At 34.0% G+C, this 16,479-nt stretch overlaps 1 protein-coding gene across 4 annotated transcripts in view; it reads left to right on the forward strand.

Annotated features, from left to right (window-relative positions):
* pkaap (A-kinase anchoring protein pkaap) overlaps nt 1-16,479 on the forward strand; it is a 234,259-nt gene that overhangs the window by 101,296 nt on the left and 116,484 nt on the right. For all 4 annotated transcript variants that reach the window (XR_016550095.1, XR_016550093.1, XR_016550094.1 and 1 more), the window contains one exon: nt 3,670-3,793. Coding sequence is in view for 1 of the 4 variants with exons in the window: in XM_090410637.1 (XP_090266763.1) it covers nt 3,670-3,793 (124 nt within the window). In the remaining 3 variants the exon portion in view is untranslated. The remainder of the gene's footprint in view (nt 1-3,669; nt 3,794-16,479) is intronic.

Raw genomic sequence — 16,479 nt, forward strand, 5'->3', positions numbered from 1 at the left:
CTTCCACTACTGATGCCGAATCATTTTTGCTTTCTAATTGTTTTCTTTTTAAAGTTTCAAACAAATTCAATGCTTTTGTTTTTATAGTCATTTGACTAAGAGGAATTCTCTTTTGGTTACAATCTTCTATCCATACTGACAATAGCGTTTCCATTTCAATCATAAGATGGCTTCTGTTTCTCGTAGTTTGGGACACAGACAAGGTCTATGCACTTTGTCCTAGTTGCTTATACATAGTTTGCAGCGTGGTCTAAAATATGGCAAACAGTTGATTCATTTAGACCGTACTCTCTTGCAATTTTGGCTTTGATTATGCCTGCTTCATACTTATCATATGCAACTTATCTCCTAAGCTGATCACTCTACATTTCTTCTTGATAGCTGTAGACTTGAAATCATCCTTGTTTCTTTTAGCATTCATTGGAGTGGTAAATAACAAGAGAAATAAATATCCCCATGTACTTCAAACAAGGGCAGATAGTTACTGGTAAGTGGTAAGAAGGCACCGTCGGATAAAAACGAAGCACTACAAGAGAGCGATACCTGGAGAGTGGAGACTCGAACTGGTTGCATATGTAGTGGGCTACATCTCGTGGGCGCGATAATTCGAATTTGGAGTGCAATAATTGGAATTTTGGTATCAAATTATAAATCGAGAATTGTGATAATCGAAATCGAGGTATTCCTATACTATAAATTAAATTTAATCCTTTTTGGACCTGAACTATTTTCAAGACTGGGCAACTCATATAAAGAGACTAATGACTTCACATCATTGCCTTAATATCCCATAATGCAAAACACATATCCTTACAGACATGTATAATACTATGCATTATGGGGAGGGTCACTACCGAGACCAGTTTCGACCCTTATTGAGGTCCCATCAGTGGGAGCCAGAGATGACCCCAAGGTTGAGGTAATGCAAAAAGTCATATTTTCACATATGAGTAGCCAAAAGGTGTCACACCTTATTATTAAAATACTCTGGATTAGAGATAGTTGTAAGTTTTTCCCCTTGGTTATACTATAAATTAAAGACACCAAGAAATTATATTCTTTGTTTAATCCTTTATTCAAGTGTAAGGAAACAAGTTTGCACTTGAACTATTTTCAGTACTGGAGCAACTCGTATAAAGAGGCTAATGACTTCACATCACTTGCCATGCTTTGGCTACTCGTATATATGAAAATATGACTTCTGCATTACTTCAACCTTAGTATTACCTCTAGGTCTGGCTCTCACTGATGAGACCTCAATAAAGGGTGAAACTGGTCTGGATAATGACCCTTCCCATAATGCATAGCATTATACATGTTTATAAGTTTTTTTTTTAGTTTATTTTAAATAATGAAACCTGTGGTGCGATCATAATTAAAAGAAACACACGTATTAACCACAGTGAAAATTATTTAATTGTAAATATACATACAATTAAATAATACAAAATACAATTAAATAATTTTCACTGTGGTTAATACGTATGTTTCTTTTAATTATGTTTGTAAGGATATGTGCTTTGCATTATGGAATACTAAAGCAAGTGATGTGAAGTCATTGGTCTCTTTATACAAGTTGCCCCAGTCCTGAAAATAGTGATAGTAAAAACTGGACATTCTTATTGCAAGCTGAGTGTTAGTATAATGTAATGTAAGTGAAAGTGTGCAGGCTGTGAAGTGTTTGTATGGTGCGTTGTTAATTGAAGAATTCTCGTTGTTTTGTGGTATGCAAAGCCAGTCAGAGTTTGCCTTCATAAGTTTGTGAAGGCAAACTTATGAAGGCAAAGTAGAATGTCTAGTGTGGGTAACTGGTTTTATTTTTCCTTCTCAGTAGTAAATATAGTTCAGATGAAAATTATTTATTTTTTAAGGAAGTTGATCAGTTTAATTCTGAATGAAGCCATGTGATATGTTATTAGTGTTACAGACCCAAAGCGATTGTTGAGTTGCATGATTTGAAAACAGGTGGTCTAAATAATATTTAGCCAGTTGAGGGAAGAGTAAACTGAATCCAGATTATCATGCCTTGAATCTGTTCATAGATCTTGCTTTTACTGTTATTAGAATGCTTTACAAAGTTGAAGATGTCAGCCATATCATGAAGAAAGTCTTGGGTTAAAAGAGATTTAAAAAAAAAAAAAAATGTGTCTGCCAAAGAAATGTGGATAGTCAGATTTGATATCAAATCTCTATCATAACTATTAGCTGTAGAATATCTTTAACCTTGAATGTTATGGGAAGAATTGCTAAAGCTGGAATAGTATCTGTATACCCAGAAGCCATGGGTATATTTACGAGCCTCTAGAACTTGACTGTTCTAGAGGCTTGTAAATAAGTATTCACATTTGGCCTCAGTAGCCACCATTGTAGAACACAAGTAAATCATAGAACTGGAATGATTTTCTGTGGTATGCTCATGTTTTTATAGTATTCTTCTCATCTTATAACTTTTATCTAATAAAGAGATGAGTTTTTTTATCTTGCTCTTAGTTGAATTGTAGTGAATTACCTGATAAAGCAGTTGTGAGTTAGGAGAGTGCAAAGATCTATTACGTTGCTCCGATTTGAATTACAACAGCAATTATACATGACAAAGGTGAGAAAGCTTCTGATCTTAAATGGTATTAACATTTTGTGCACGTGTATGTACAGTCTTGCCATAAATACTGTTACAACTTCTGCACTGCCCACAGAATTGTGCAAGCCTAGTTCCATTAGTGGTGATGTGCACAGCAAGAACAGTGTAGCTGTAATAGCACTTCACAAGGTTTGAATGCAACCAACTGTATTTTCAGCATGCTAAAAACACTCAGGATCAATAGAATTTTGTGTATTGGACTATTAACTGTTATAACGATACAGAAGACTTATCTGGCTGCACTTGCTAACAGGGTGCATCACAGAAAGTGTGAATTGTACAATCGGGTCAGAAGCCCTGGTTTAGTTTTTGGTATTTCTTAGCTGCTATAAGGTGATCTCTCCCCAGTTATCCAGTTTTGACCATTAAATGACTCTTTATCCTCAAGAGGGCATTAAATTTATATAGTATTTGTCAAAAAAGAACAAAAAAAAAATGGTATTACATATTTAACTGTATAAGTATACATGGTGTTTCATAAAGACCTGGCTGATTAAATGTACTGATACCCCTATTGCTACTTCAGAAGTAATAACAAAGAAATATCACATGATAATTATCAATATTTCCCTGCTGAAATAATTTACTTTTCAACTTTGAGTTAAGAAAAATCACTGCTCCTGTCACAAAAAAAAGAGTGCAGTTCCTAAGAAAATAACTAATTTCTTGCCATTCATCTCTTTACCTTAACTGACTTGACTTCTTTATGGAGAATATATGCCAAAGAATGTATTTGCATTCCACCACTACCAAGAATGCATTCTATATGTGCAATATGCTTTTTAGGATTTAGTTTGGATACATAATGGATATTTGTCGTGTTATTAGAAGTGCATGCTTATAATACTCAGGATAGGAACATAGTACTTGTCCCTGTTCGATTCTTTATTGTTCTTAAGGTTACTTTATAGATATGAGTGTTTATAATCAGTTTAGTTTTTGTGAAATAACTTGTTATCATCACATAAATTATATGATAATAAATGTTTGTTCATTTATGTAATCATTAATATTACCTTTATTCCTTTTAGATACTTTCCTGAATTCCTTCGGAGCAATTTTCACTGCAAACACCAAATTGATGTGCTAACAAGTGGTAATGTCTTCTTGGCAGATATATTATATAATGATACTGCCTTGTTTTATTTCATGGAGGTAAGCTGTACTCATTTTTCATGTTTTATTTAAAAAATAAATAATAAACTTCTGAACTTGTATCATCTTGAAGAATTGCAATTCAAGCCATGTTGCAAAAAATTACTATTTATTATTATTAATTATTACGACAGTAACAGAAAGAATGGTAAATATTTTGTAACATAGTTCACATTCATCAGCAGTACAATAAAGTGCATTGAAAAGCAAGCATGTATCACAAATGGCTGTCATTTCTTTGCCTAATGCTAGAATGATATGCTGTTGATATTCTGTGTGGTTAAATAAGAATGTAATACTTTTTTCCATTCTTCCTTCTCCCCCCCCCAACCATCATTGCATACATCATAGTTGCTGCAAGTAGTGCAGGAGGCTTGGTACCTTTGGATGAATTGTTTGCGGCATTAGCTTCATGTTACCTGTGATTCATCTCTGGGGCTTCTTCTGGACAGAAGCCTAATCTGTAAAAGGCACATCGCCAACCTGTCCAACAAAATTAAAATGAGAAACAATATCATTTCATGGCTTGCTGGAACAACCTGAGGTTGTGGTGCAGAAGTTCTAAAGTCGTCTGCTCTAGCCCTCTCATTCTCTGCAGCAGAATATTGTGCCCCTATCTGGGAAAGAAGTGTACACACTAACATTATAGACACCCAGCTAAACTCTACCATGTGCACAATTAGTGAAACAGTGAGAAGCACCTCTCTCCTGGCTGCCTGTCCTATCTTACATTGCTCCACCAAACATATGGAGAAGACAAGCCTCGATTAAAGAATTTAATAAAGCAATGAGCAACCCACTCCTGACCTTGCACCAGACTCTCATAAATCCACCTAGTCTTCACCTAAAATCTAGAAAGCCTTTCTGGTCCATGGACGAACTCTCTTCAGCTGCCCTGCCATCAATACCTGACATGTGGAGAGAATACTTGTCCAACAATCTCCCAACAAATGGCTTCCTGGTAGAAGATCCCTGTGCTCTGCAGCCTGGTTTTGCTCTTCCTAGGAAGATTTGGTCATCAATCAACAGGATCAGAACTAACCAGGGCAGATGTGGCTATCTACTACATAAATGGAAGCTGTTAGACCACCCTTATTATGACTGCCCAAGGTGCCAATTTTAGGATGGTGACCTATAGGACATCCACAAGGTGACAGATGAGGCCTTGGATTGGCTTTCTAGACTGGATACTGACCTGTAGCTGTTCTGTATTCCTTTTGTCATAGGAATAAATAAATAAATTGCATACATACATATGGAGTTGCTTTTCACTATTGCAAACACAAAGGAACCTCAGAAATAGTGTACACTAGATAGTCTACTATAATAAATTGTAAATTTTCTTTAGAATACCCTTATGCTTGTGGAACTTTGATCAGGACTTATGGTAGTTTCTTATGTATGTGAATCCTACCTACAAAAGTTTGGAAACCTATAGTACGCTTAGTGCTGTGGATGGGCTAATGGTTAAATAATAAGAAAATCCCTCTTTCTGCAAACCAAACATGGAACTTTTTCAAGGCACTTCAGACTTTCAGTAAACAGGATGATGGTTTCACACTGGGTGAAGAAATTCATCTACCACCTTAATGTTATTAATGGTATTTGCTGTGATAATTGTTGACTGTTTGTTTTAATATCATTGTTTTAATATTAGCTGCATATTAAAAAAAAAAAAAAAAAAACTATTGAATACAATTAAGATGAACTTTCTCAAACTTTGGGTAGATTAAGTTCATCATATGAATTTAAATTAGACCAAAGAAATAATGTCCAAGAATCTTTAAACAACCATTAAAATTTTAAATAGCTTCTGTGGAGTAATACAGACTTCTGGAGTTTGATTAAACCATAGGTTCCCAAAGTGGGCGGTACCGCCCTCCAATGGGTGCTGAAGCCTTCTGGGGGGGGGCTATGGTGGGATCAGAAGCATTTGGGAGCGTTCAGGTGGTCTAGGGATCGGTGGCTCTTTTATAGAAGAAATTAATATATATATTTAAAAATTAATTATTTTCGTTATTTTGCGATTAGATAATCATTTAAAATTTAAATATTGCATTTTAATTCATCTTATGCCCGTCTTACACGATCAATTTTTTTATCAATTTTCTATTTCAATTATTTAATCATTTGAAAATTTACCATGTCAGATAGAAATAGATGTCAATTTTCTATGTCAATGAGAAAATAGAGCATGTATATATGTGTGTGTATAATAGGTTATGTTTACAGTAGCAAATATATTCGTTATATTTCATTTCAAATATATATAAAATATATAAAACCACTTTTCTAATTGATTTGTACAAAAATAAACCCAATTTTATATAATTTATATAATGGGGGGCATTACAAAATCTATGTCTTGCAAAGTGGGTGGTGGCCCGAAAACGTTTGTGAACCTATGGATTAAACAATTTTGATACCTCCAAGTCTTTTCTTTGCCAAGCAGATGGTTTTTTACCATAATAGGAAGAGCTATATGAGCAGAAAACTTAATTCTCAACAGGGTTAAGATAGTTTATTTGTGATAGTAGGCAAAAAAAAATTGATAGTTTACTAACAAGTTTGAAGTTAGGTTAGTTGAAGGTTTTTAGTTATTAGAATGGGCCTTTGACATATTGAATAGACACTTTATTCTATCACATAAGTAAGAGGAGAGGGAATAATTACTTATTTTTCATATGTTATGTGAGCTGTATCCATTTAAGATAATTTTTCCTTAATGATGATGAGTCCTGGATGAAATAGAACTTCTCTAGAAGAACAAATGTGAGCTCTGTAAGAAGCAAGATTTTTTAACTTCCCTACCGGCCGAGTTGGATGAAATAGTCAGACTCAATTGCACTTCTTATCCATGTTATTCAGTAGTTGTTACAGAATCATATCCAGATTTAGATGGACATCTATAGACGTCATGGCCGGTTGGGGGATTAACACACTGTATTTTTGAGAAGAATAGTGTGCCTGTGCTTTACGGATGTAACACAGTAAATGTAGACTTATGATAAACACAGAAGAAGGCACCATCAATTTCTTCTCTAATAATGAATCAAGAAGGCTGAACCATTAATCCCTTTTAAAGAGTGAACTTGATTCTGAGATGAAGATTATTTGTCAAAGAACCATTTGAAACATCCCATCTGTGTACTGAACAGCTAAGTTATTGACATAACTATTCTCCATCAAAGGCAACATATGTGATGAATTACCTGTTTTTTAAAAGTCCTAGGAATAGTTTTTCAGGAGTGGAGATAAACAACTACACGTCTTTTCCTTCTATTGTCGATATTTTTTTTTTTCCTATAACAGGTGAAGTATTTAGAATATATTATAAATTCAAGTAATTCAAAAACATGTTGATGTTGAAACTGACTAACCATTATTTTAGAAGATTTCGAGTATAATTCCTTCATCTCAGTTAGGAAGTCGGAGTTTTTGTGGGAATGTAAATAGCTAGGTGAAGTTACCAATGGGCCAAGTCAAAGTGGACATGATGGATTGTCTTAATTGTACTGTTGGTAACTCATATACTAAAAATCAGGTGAAATTGTAACTTTAAAAATATACTTCTCAGGAAAAAGTACCTTTTTTTTTTTTCTGAAGATCTTATATGAGAAACTACAGAAGAAATAAAATTTTACCTGTTTTGCTTTTAGCTTTTAAACTTGATTTCAAAATTCTGTTGTAGATGCTTATTTCATTGGATAACAGTGCCTATTCATTTTTCATGTCGTGCATCTTTTGACAGTTTCCTCATTGCTCTGACTGAATATGAGCTACTGTTATTTTCTTTCATATATGTTGGGAATTTTAATGAAATATACATTATAGAACTGACTTATTTCGTTTTCCAAATACATCCTTCAAAAAAAGCAGTGAAATTATTCCAAACAGTCATATATACAGGGTGTTCGGGATAAATTTGACAGTTTCGTAAGGAAAAAGAAAATCTTCTTTGTATCTATTAAATTTAATGAATTGACAAAAAAACATTACAGGCAGAGTTAATTACAATACTATCAACAAGATTTACTCAAAATAACCACCATTAGCATCGATCACAGCTTCAATTCTGCTTCGGAACCTCGAACAAGCTGATGCTACAGTCTCCCTGGGAAGGGCCGCAAAAACTGTTTTAATTTTATCCATTAACTGGGCTTTTGTATTACTGGAAGTGCGATTGGTGTCTTTTTCAACTGCGCCCCATACAAAATAATCCATGGGGTTAAGGTCTGGGGAGTTTGGAGGCCAAACATTTGGACTGGTGAAGTCGTAGAAATTTTCAGACAACCATTTTTGACTTTTCCCAGAGGTGTGGCAAGGGGCCGAATCCTGCTGCCATACATACGGCCTACCATTGGCTACCCTTGTTATCCAGTGCTTGACTACAGTTAGCAACTCCACGAACAAAGCCCGAATTCCAATGCCAGGGTTCTTCAACACCTGTTCCTGCAGATTTGCGAGGAATTCTGCTGTACGAACGCAATCAGATCGTCTGCTAGGGATCTTTCTTCTTGCTACATCCTCGTAGTCACCATTGCAAGTCTCTAGTTCATGCCTGATTGTTTTTACTGTATTCAGGGAGCATTGGGCAGCAGTCGTAATATCCTTATTTTGATGGCGGGCACGAATCATCATGATACAAGTTATTCTCTTCCATGATTCAGGTGGGTTCCAGCTATCCATCCTTTCTGACATCTTGTATATGAATGAAGAAGGGTTCAAACTTTTAAATGAAGAGAAGTGTGTGTTAATACATGTAACTTACGGAAAAATATAATTAATTATAAATATGTCAAATTTATCCCGAACACCCTGTATATATATATATATAGAAAGTTTTTTGCCTATTTTCATTGTCTTTGTCTTTTTATTGCTGACCTTCATACCATATCTATTACAACAGCTATTCAATTTAGTCAGAGAATCTTGCAGACTTGTAGCGGATTTATTTAGAAGTATAACATCATCCGCATAAAGCAAAGAGCTGACATTAACATCTCCAATTTTGATATCAGGTTTAATACCACATTCCTTCATAATGTGATCCATATAGATAATGAATAACAGAGGGGATAATGTACATCCTTGTCTCACACCAGATTTAACATTAAACCATCTTCCTGTACTTCCTTCAATTCTAACTGCTGACTCACAACTCAAATAAAGACTAAGTATTGCTTGATATAATGCCCCATTGACACCATATAACTGCAGCGTATTGAATAGCTTCTCTCTTGGCACCTTGTCATATGCCTTTTCCAAATCGACAAAACTTAAATACAGATCTTTGTTATATTCCCATGCTTTCTCGACTATTTGTCGTAAAGTGAAGATCTGATCCTGACAGCCTCTATTTGGCCTGAATCCAGCTTGTTCTTCACCAAGCTTTTCTTCCACAATTCTTCTCAACCGTTTCTCAAGTATACTTGCATAGATCTTGCCAGGAACACTCAGTAGGGAAATACCTCTGTAATTCTCACATTCAGTTTTATTTCCCTTTTTATATATGGGTACTATGAGAGCTCTACTCCAATCATCGGGAATTCGTCCCTCTGTCCAGGCTTTCTGAACTATGCAGTGCAACCACTGTAAGACTCTTATACCACCATACTTCAGCATTTCTGGTCGAATATCATCTACTCCTGCTGCCTTTCCACATTTCAAGCCTTTGATGGCTTTTTCTACTTCAAGTATGGATATGTATTCCTGACTGCATGCCTGGTCAGTGTTTTTTATCACTGTGCTGTCATCACTGCTTGTTTCATTTAGCAGTTTTTCAAAGTAATTACTCCATACTTCAAGGATATCTTTTTCTCCTGTTTTCATTTCACCTTTATCATCTCTAATTCCTTTTACAGCACTCTTTCCTCCGTTCCTAAGCTTCTTCAACAACCTCCAGAATATTTTGCCACCTTCTTGATATTTATTTTCTATATTCTTGCCAAAGTCCTCCCATGACTTTTGTTTAGCTAGTTTTACACACTGTTTAGCTTTCTTACATTTGTCTCTGTATTCTGTAAGAGTAAAAGCTGACTTATTTGCCAGGAACTTTTGATATGCTTTCTTCTTTTCCTTCACTGCCTCTTTAACTTCCTGTGTCCACCAGGGAGTTCTGATTTTTTTTTATCTTTGCACACAACCTCACCACATGCCTCTCTGGCAGAATCAATCAATGTTTCCTTCAGAGTTTGCCACTGAATCTCCAAGGTTTGATTCCTGTTCTCAAACTCTTTCATTTTCTTTTCAATAATATTTCTGTATTTTAGTCTACAGTTTACATCTGAGAGCTGCTCAACTTTTATTCGCTTTAAAACTTTCTTACATGTTATTCTTTTCAATATGAAATTCAATTTTATCCTACTCAAGACTAAATAGTGATCACTTCCAATTTCAAATCCTCTGTACACTCTGGTGTCCTGCACCAGGGAGAAAACATCACTATCAACAATAACATAGTCAATGAGACTTTTCTTATTCCTAGCCTCTTCTCTCCATGTGAATTTGTGCACATGGAGAGAAGAATTTTCAGCTACTTAGGCACAATTTTTACTGAAGATGGTAAACTAAATATAGAAATAGACAACAGAATCAGCAAAGCTGGTATCGTGGGAAGTCAATTGAATAAATTCATATGGAATAAGAAAGAAATTAGTCGGAACACTAAATTAGCTATGTATAACACTATGTGTTAGTGTTATACAGTCTTGTATAACACTATGTATACAAGACTGTGTTCAAACCAATTTTAACTTATGGATCTGAGAGCTGGGTCAGAAGTAAAACACTTGACCAAAGACTAGAGACCGCAGATATGAGAGTCCTGAGAAAGATTAGAGGCGTGAACAGATGGCATCAATGGCAATATCATATTAAAAATGAGGATATTAGGAAAGAACTTGACATTGTCTGCATCCAGGAATGCGTTAGCAGAGCTAATCTCAGGTGGTATGGTCACTTAAATAGAATGGGAGAGGAAAGATTAGCAAAACAAGTGTTCTCTGCCAGGTTGGCAGGAAAACGACCCAGAGGAAGACCAAAATATAGGTGGATTGATACGGTACAAAGTGCCTTAGACGATAGAAATATAAGATCTGATAATGTTGGAGTCTTGACAAGTAACAGACTGATTTGGAGGAAAATTGTAGATAGGAAGTTAGTAATGATGTAATTTTTTCATGTAGTACTGTCATATCCTGTACACCCCTTGAGGGTACATGGCAGGAATTTGATGATGATGATGAAAGTTTTTTACCTGGGGTATAATATATGTTAAAGATGTCAAGCTATTTTAAACCTGGTTTTACTCCATTTCCCCAGTAAGCAAACAGACAAATAAGTCAAGTTTGCACCTGCATGTATTGCAAGTCTAGGTGACCCATAAAGTAGTACAAGTCTAGGCAACTCGTGGTAAAGGTGGAATAAGCTCTGATCACTATTCTTAGTGATCAGAGCTTATTCCACCTTTTTGTCTGTTTGCTTACTTGGGAAATGGAGTAAAACCAGGTTTAAAATAGCTTGGAATCATTAACATATATTGTGTTTCCTGCCATCATTCTTGTATAGTGACACTGCTGGTTATCAGCAGTTGAATATTTTGACATAAATATTTTAGGCATAATTTTGTGTGATACTTATTTATTTTTTTCCTGATTTCCCAGTTTTTCAATTTTTTTTTCCTTTTTTTTTCTAATAATTCTAATAAAATTTTTCTGAAAATCAGGCAGAATCAGACAAAATGAGATTGATTTTTATTGGAACATTTTAATGGTGATATTTCAGTATTTTCATCAACCCAGAGTGGAACGGAATTCATGTCTACTTAGTTTTGCAAGTAAAAGTGGTCTAATTATAGTAAAAAAAAAAAGTTTCAAGTTTTTATTTTTCGTTTTTATGAGAGCTATTATTATGTGTGGTGTCAGATTTTTTTTTTAATACTGAGTAGAATGATGTGTGTTTTTAAAAAAATTTTTTTAAAAAATCCAACGTATGTATCAAAAATCAAAGCATGTTTAACATGATAACCGACTTTTTTATATCCTAAACAATTTTTTTTACCGAATTTTGCCTATTCAAATGGTTGAATCGAAACTAAAATTGAAGTACATTTTAATAGAGCTTCAACATTCAATTAAATTTTGCCATTAAAAAAAACTAGTTGAAACCAAAATTAAATCATATTAACATTTTCTTGTCTGCATATTAAATTCCATTCAACCAGAGTGGAGTTATTGCAATATAGATACATTTTGCTTCTTTGTGTCTGTTAGAGATGGTCTTATTGAAACATTCAGAATCGCTGAACAGATTCTTGTAAGGATTCCTTGGCAGTCTTGTTTGGCTGAATGGATAGTACTTCTGACATATACCACAGAGAGAGAGAGAGAGAGAGAGAAAGAGAGAGAGAGTTGTTATTAGAGAGCTTCTGCCCTTCAATCTAGGCAGGGAGGTTTAAATCTCAATAGACTGTGAGAATCCTATTGTAGATGTTAATGTCTCTAGCTAATAGATTATTTAATTTTTTATGTGGCTCTGACCCACAAAAGATTTTCCTAAACCTGTAATAGATTATTTGTACCATGGATGGGGTAAGGATTTTTTTTTTACTATTCTTTTTTAATTTTATATTTGATGTGGTCTTTTATTGTGTTGTTTTTTCTTAGAAAACTAGTGTTTTATATTATATAAGAATAGATTTTCGTGTTTTTAGAGTATTTATTTAGTGTCTTTATAACATTTTTATTGTGATATTGTAATATTAAATACAACTGTAAAATGGTGAGCTAACAAGAACAGCGAAGTAGTGAACAAGAGGGTTTGCTCCACTAAATACGATATTGAACAAGATATTGAAAATAATTTAACTTCCAAAATCACTAGATTACAGCAGATTATTAGACAGAGGTTGAGGGAATTACAGAAAGTTGCTCTGACATTGTATGTGGCTCTGACCCACAAAAGGTTTTTCTAAACCTGTAATAGATTATTTGTACCATTGATGGGATAAGGATTTTTTTTACTATTCTTTTTTAATTTTATATTTGATGTGGTCTTTTATTGTATTGTTTTTTCTTAGAAAACTAGTGTTTTATAGTATATAAGAATGGATTTTCATGTTTTTAGAATATTTATTTAGTGTCTTTATAACATATTTTTATTGTGATATTGTAATATTAAATACAACTGTAAAATGGCATCAAAAATGCAGAAGAAATGGTGAGCTAACAAGAACAGCGAAGTAGTGAACAAGAGGGTTTGCTCCACTAAAGACGATATTGAACAACATATTGAAAATAATTTAACTTCCAAAATCACTAGATTACAGCAGATTATTAGACAGAGTTTGAGGGAATTACAGAAAGTTGAGCAGTGTTTAGAGGGACACAGGAAGAATAAAAAAAGTTCAGCAGTAAAATGGTAAGCAACAAAGCACGGAATCAGGTTAAGTCAATGCATAATAACGAAAATCTGGTAAGTAAATTACATTGCGAAAAGAGGGATGTTATTTGGTATAGTGGCTCATAAAATATACCATTGATGAGCAGGTTGTGATGTCCATTTTTTTTTCCACAGCAAAAATTAAAAATATAATGTAAGCAATTGGAAAACAGAAAAGCAAAGCAAAAGAAGTTGCAATTCTGGTAGGTACCAATGACTTAACTAGCGATAAATTGAGTATGAGAGAGGATATGAAAAGGTTATTGGAAGAAGTGAGAGTAAAGAGTAAGAAAGCAAAAATCATTAGTATATTACCTAAATATGATGAAAATGAATTTAAAAGAAGAGCTATGATGGCAAGCGATTCCATGCATAGGTTGTGTAGAAGGAATGAATGGGAGATTTTGGATGTGTGGAGTGAGTTTGAGAGAAGAATGGATTTGTATAAGAGGGAAGGCCTACACTTGAATGCATTTGGCATCAGGAGTCTTGAAAACTTATTGAGGCCTAACACAGAGTTAGGGAACCTGAATTCTGATGGGAGGAATCGTAAGAATATGCGTAAGAGTGATAATGTTAAGTAACTGTGTTAATGATGGGAATGGTTATTATTATTATGGAAATGATTATGAAGAGAGAATGATTCTGTGTTCATCTGGTTCAGACCTATCAAGCATGTGTAGAGATGTCTACATAAGTAAGGAACTAGATAAGAACAGAAATCTGCAAGTTGTAGAACTGTGTCATGCAGACCACAGATGAGAGTATGCAGGTAACTTATTATGTCTGTTCATAAATGCTAGAAGTATCAGAAACAAAGGAGTAAAGTTTGTTGCCTTGGTTAATATATTGTGATCTCATATTGTAGGCATTAGTGAGACCTCGCTATCAGAAGCAGCATATTAACTATTATCGAGTGCAGAGGGTACACTATTTTTAGGAAGGATAGATAAGATAGGAGAGGAGGAGATGTGCTGCTAATCATATAAGATGACTTGAATCCAGTTACAATTGAAATCTGTGACTGCAATTCAATTTCCCTAACAGTAACAGTTTACATGCTAGTGAGTTTGAAGCCATCTTGTGTGAAGTGAAGTCTAACAAGATTAATACAGTGGGGTGTTGTTACAGACCTGGTGGATCAGTTGCTAGTGATGAAGAAATGTATCACCAAATAAATATGATGGGTGTGAAAAGAGTAATCATAAGGGGATGCTTTAATTATCTGAACACCGATTGGGGTAGCTGCAAAATTGTATGAGAAGAATGAAGCTAAATTTATTGAGCTTTTGCAAGACAACTTCCTCAAGCAACATGTGATAGATTGAACTTGAGGAACAAGAGCATTGGATCTGATTATAGTGTCAGAGGGAGGTGGTTTAGATTAAAGACGTAACAATTCTGCCTGAAAGGTGAATTGCTTAAGGTGAACTAGTTAAATGGCCTCCTTGGTCACATTACCTAAATCATGTGGATTTTTTATTTGGACAGCCATTTGAAATCATTGATGCACTCTACCCAAGTATAGTATGTTGGAGTGAATGAGGCTGGCAGTGGAGGACATTCACACCTGCAGCTTGCCAGTTATCAAGGAATTTATACTTATTTCTTGACATTTGGCCATCATCTGCATGGCAAAAACACAAACATTGACACATAAAAACAAGCTATTTAATGAAATAAAGCAATTTGTATGCTATCACTACAAATGACTTTATTTCAGAAATTGCAAGTCTTCTTCACCTATGCAATTATTATTGGGGCCTTTTCTTAGCTTCAAGGTGTAGAATATGCCATTGTGGAATTACCTTTTGTGTGTAAATACACAGTTCCATCTAACAAAAGCGTTTCTAAAATATTTCAGTAATTTACTGTTTTATAGTGAAGATTTTCTTGTTTATTCTTAGTTCGATAAGAAATATTGATGCTTATTCTGCTTTTCTGGAGTACAGTGTTTTTTCTTACTATCATTGGTATTTGACCAAGTGGTCCAGTTCCCATGCCTTTTGCTTTCTTGGTCTTATAATTCTTCTTTTCCATTTTTTTTTTATTCCATATAGTAGTTTTAGCAGTTTGCTATTGTCCATTCAATTTCGATGTTTTAATAATTTTTGTTTATATTTACTTATATAATATTAGATAACAAGATCTTAGAACAGGTGAATTCATTTAACTACCTAGGATGTATGATCACATATGAAAATGAAAAAGATATAAACGTAAAAATTGCAAAATATTTAAAAATAACAGGTGTAATTAACTCCATATTTAAACCAAACCTAGTTCAAAAACAAACCAGACTAAAAGTATACAATACATTAGCCTTACCGGTCTTAATGTATGGAAGCGAAATCTGGACAATAAAACAAAAAGACAAACAAAGATTAACAACAGCAGAAATGAAGTTTATGAGAAAAACTGCAAAGTATACCCTATTTGATCACAAAAGAAACGAAGATATTATGAAAGAATTAAACCAAGAACCAGTAATAGAAAAAAGTAAAAAAATATAAACATAAATGGATGGAACACGTTCAAAGAATGAAAACAGAAAGATTACCAAAACAAGCCTTAAAGTACAAGCCATTAGGAAAAAGAAAACCAGAATGTCCTCTTAAACGATTCAATGATGACTTCTAAGGCCGGAACAGGCCATGCTAGGCCTAAATCCTTGATACGTATGATGATGATGATTTACTTATATAGTAGTTAATTGGTTTTATATTCAGGGATTGTAAAATTTCATTTTTTTTTTTGTCCCACTTTGTATATCCAGTTGTTTTTCTGAGAAATTTCTAATACATTAATTTTGTGTATTAGCAAACTTTACTTTTTTGTGATTATTTGTGAGCTGCTGAAGTTAAACATGTAAAATCCATTTTTGCTGCTTGCATTGCAGAAAACTCAGTTTTAGTTTTTAGTGTTACTTGGTTAAAAATGTTTTTGTAAATTTTTCCTTTTTAAAATATTACATTACTTTTTTAGTAACTAAATTAGTTAATTAAGCATCACTACTAACAATTGATATGATTTGTGTACTGTAGAACTGGGTTTCATTCCTGTTTCATTTCCTGCCAGTTGCCTATGGACATTGTTTAGACTCATTTAGATTTTTTTTAAATACATTCAAAGAATGTTTATTTATTTTTAACTAATTATATTTCCTCTGAATCCAGTACTTAGTTGAGAAAGCAATCTTTTGTCAACTTAGATAGGCCTTAGTGAAATTATCGTAATGATATGTG

Source organism: Typopeltis vanoorti, chromosome 2 (assembly GCF_054136105.1).
Source record: "Typopeltis vanoorti isolate ZY-2024b chromosome 2, IOZ_Tvanoo_1.0, whole genome shotgun sequence".
NCBI lineage: Eukaryota > Metazoa > Arthropoda > Arachnida > Uropygi > Thelyphonidae > Typopeltis > Typopeltis vanoorti.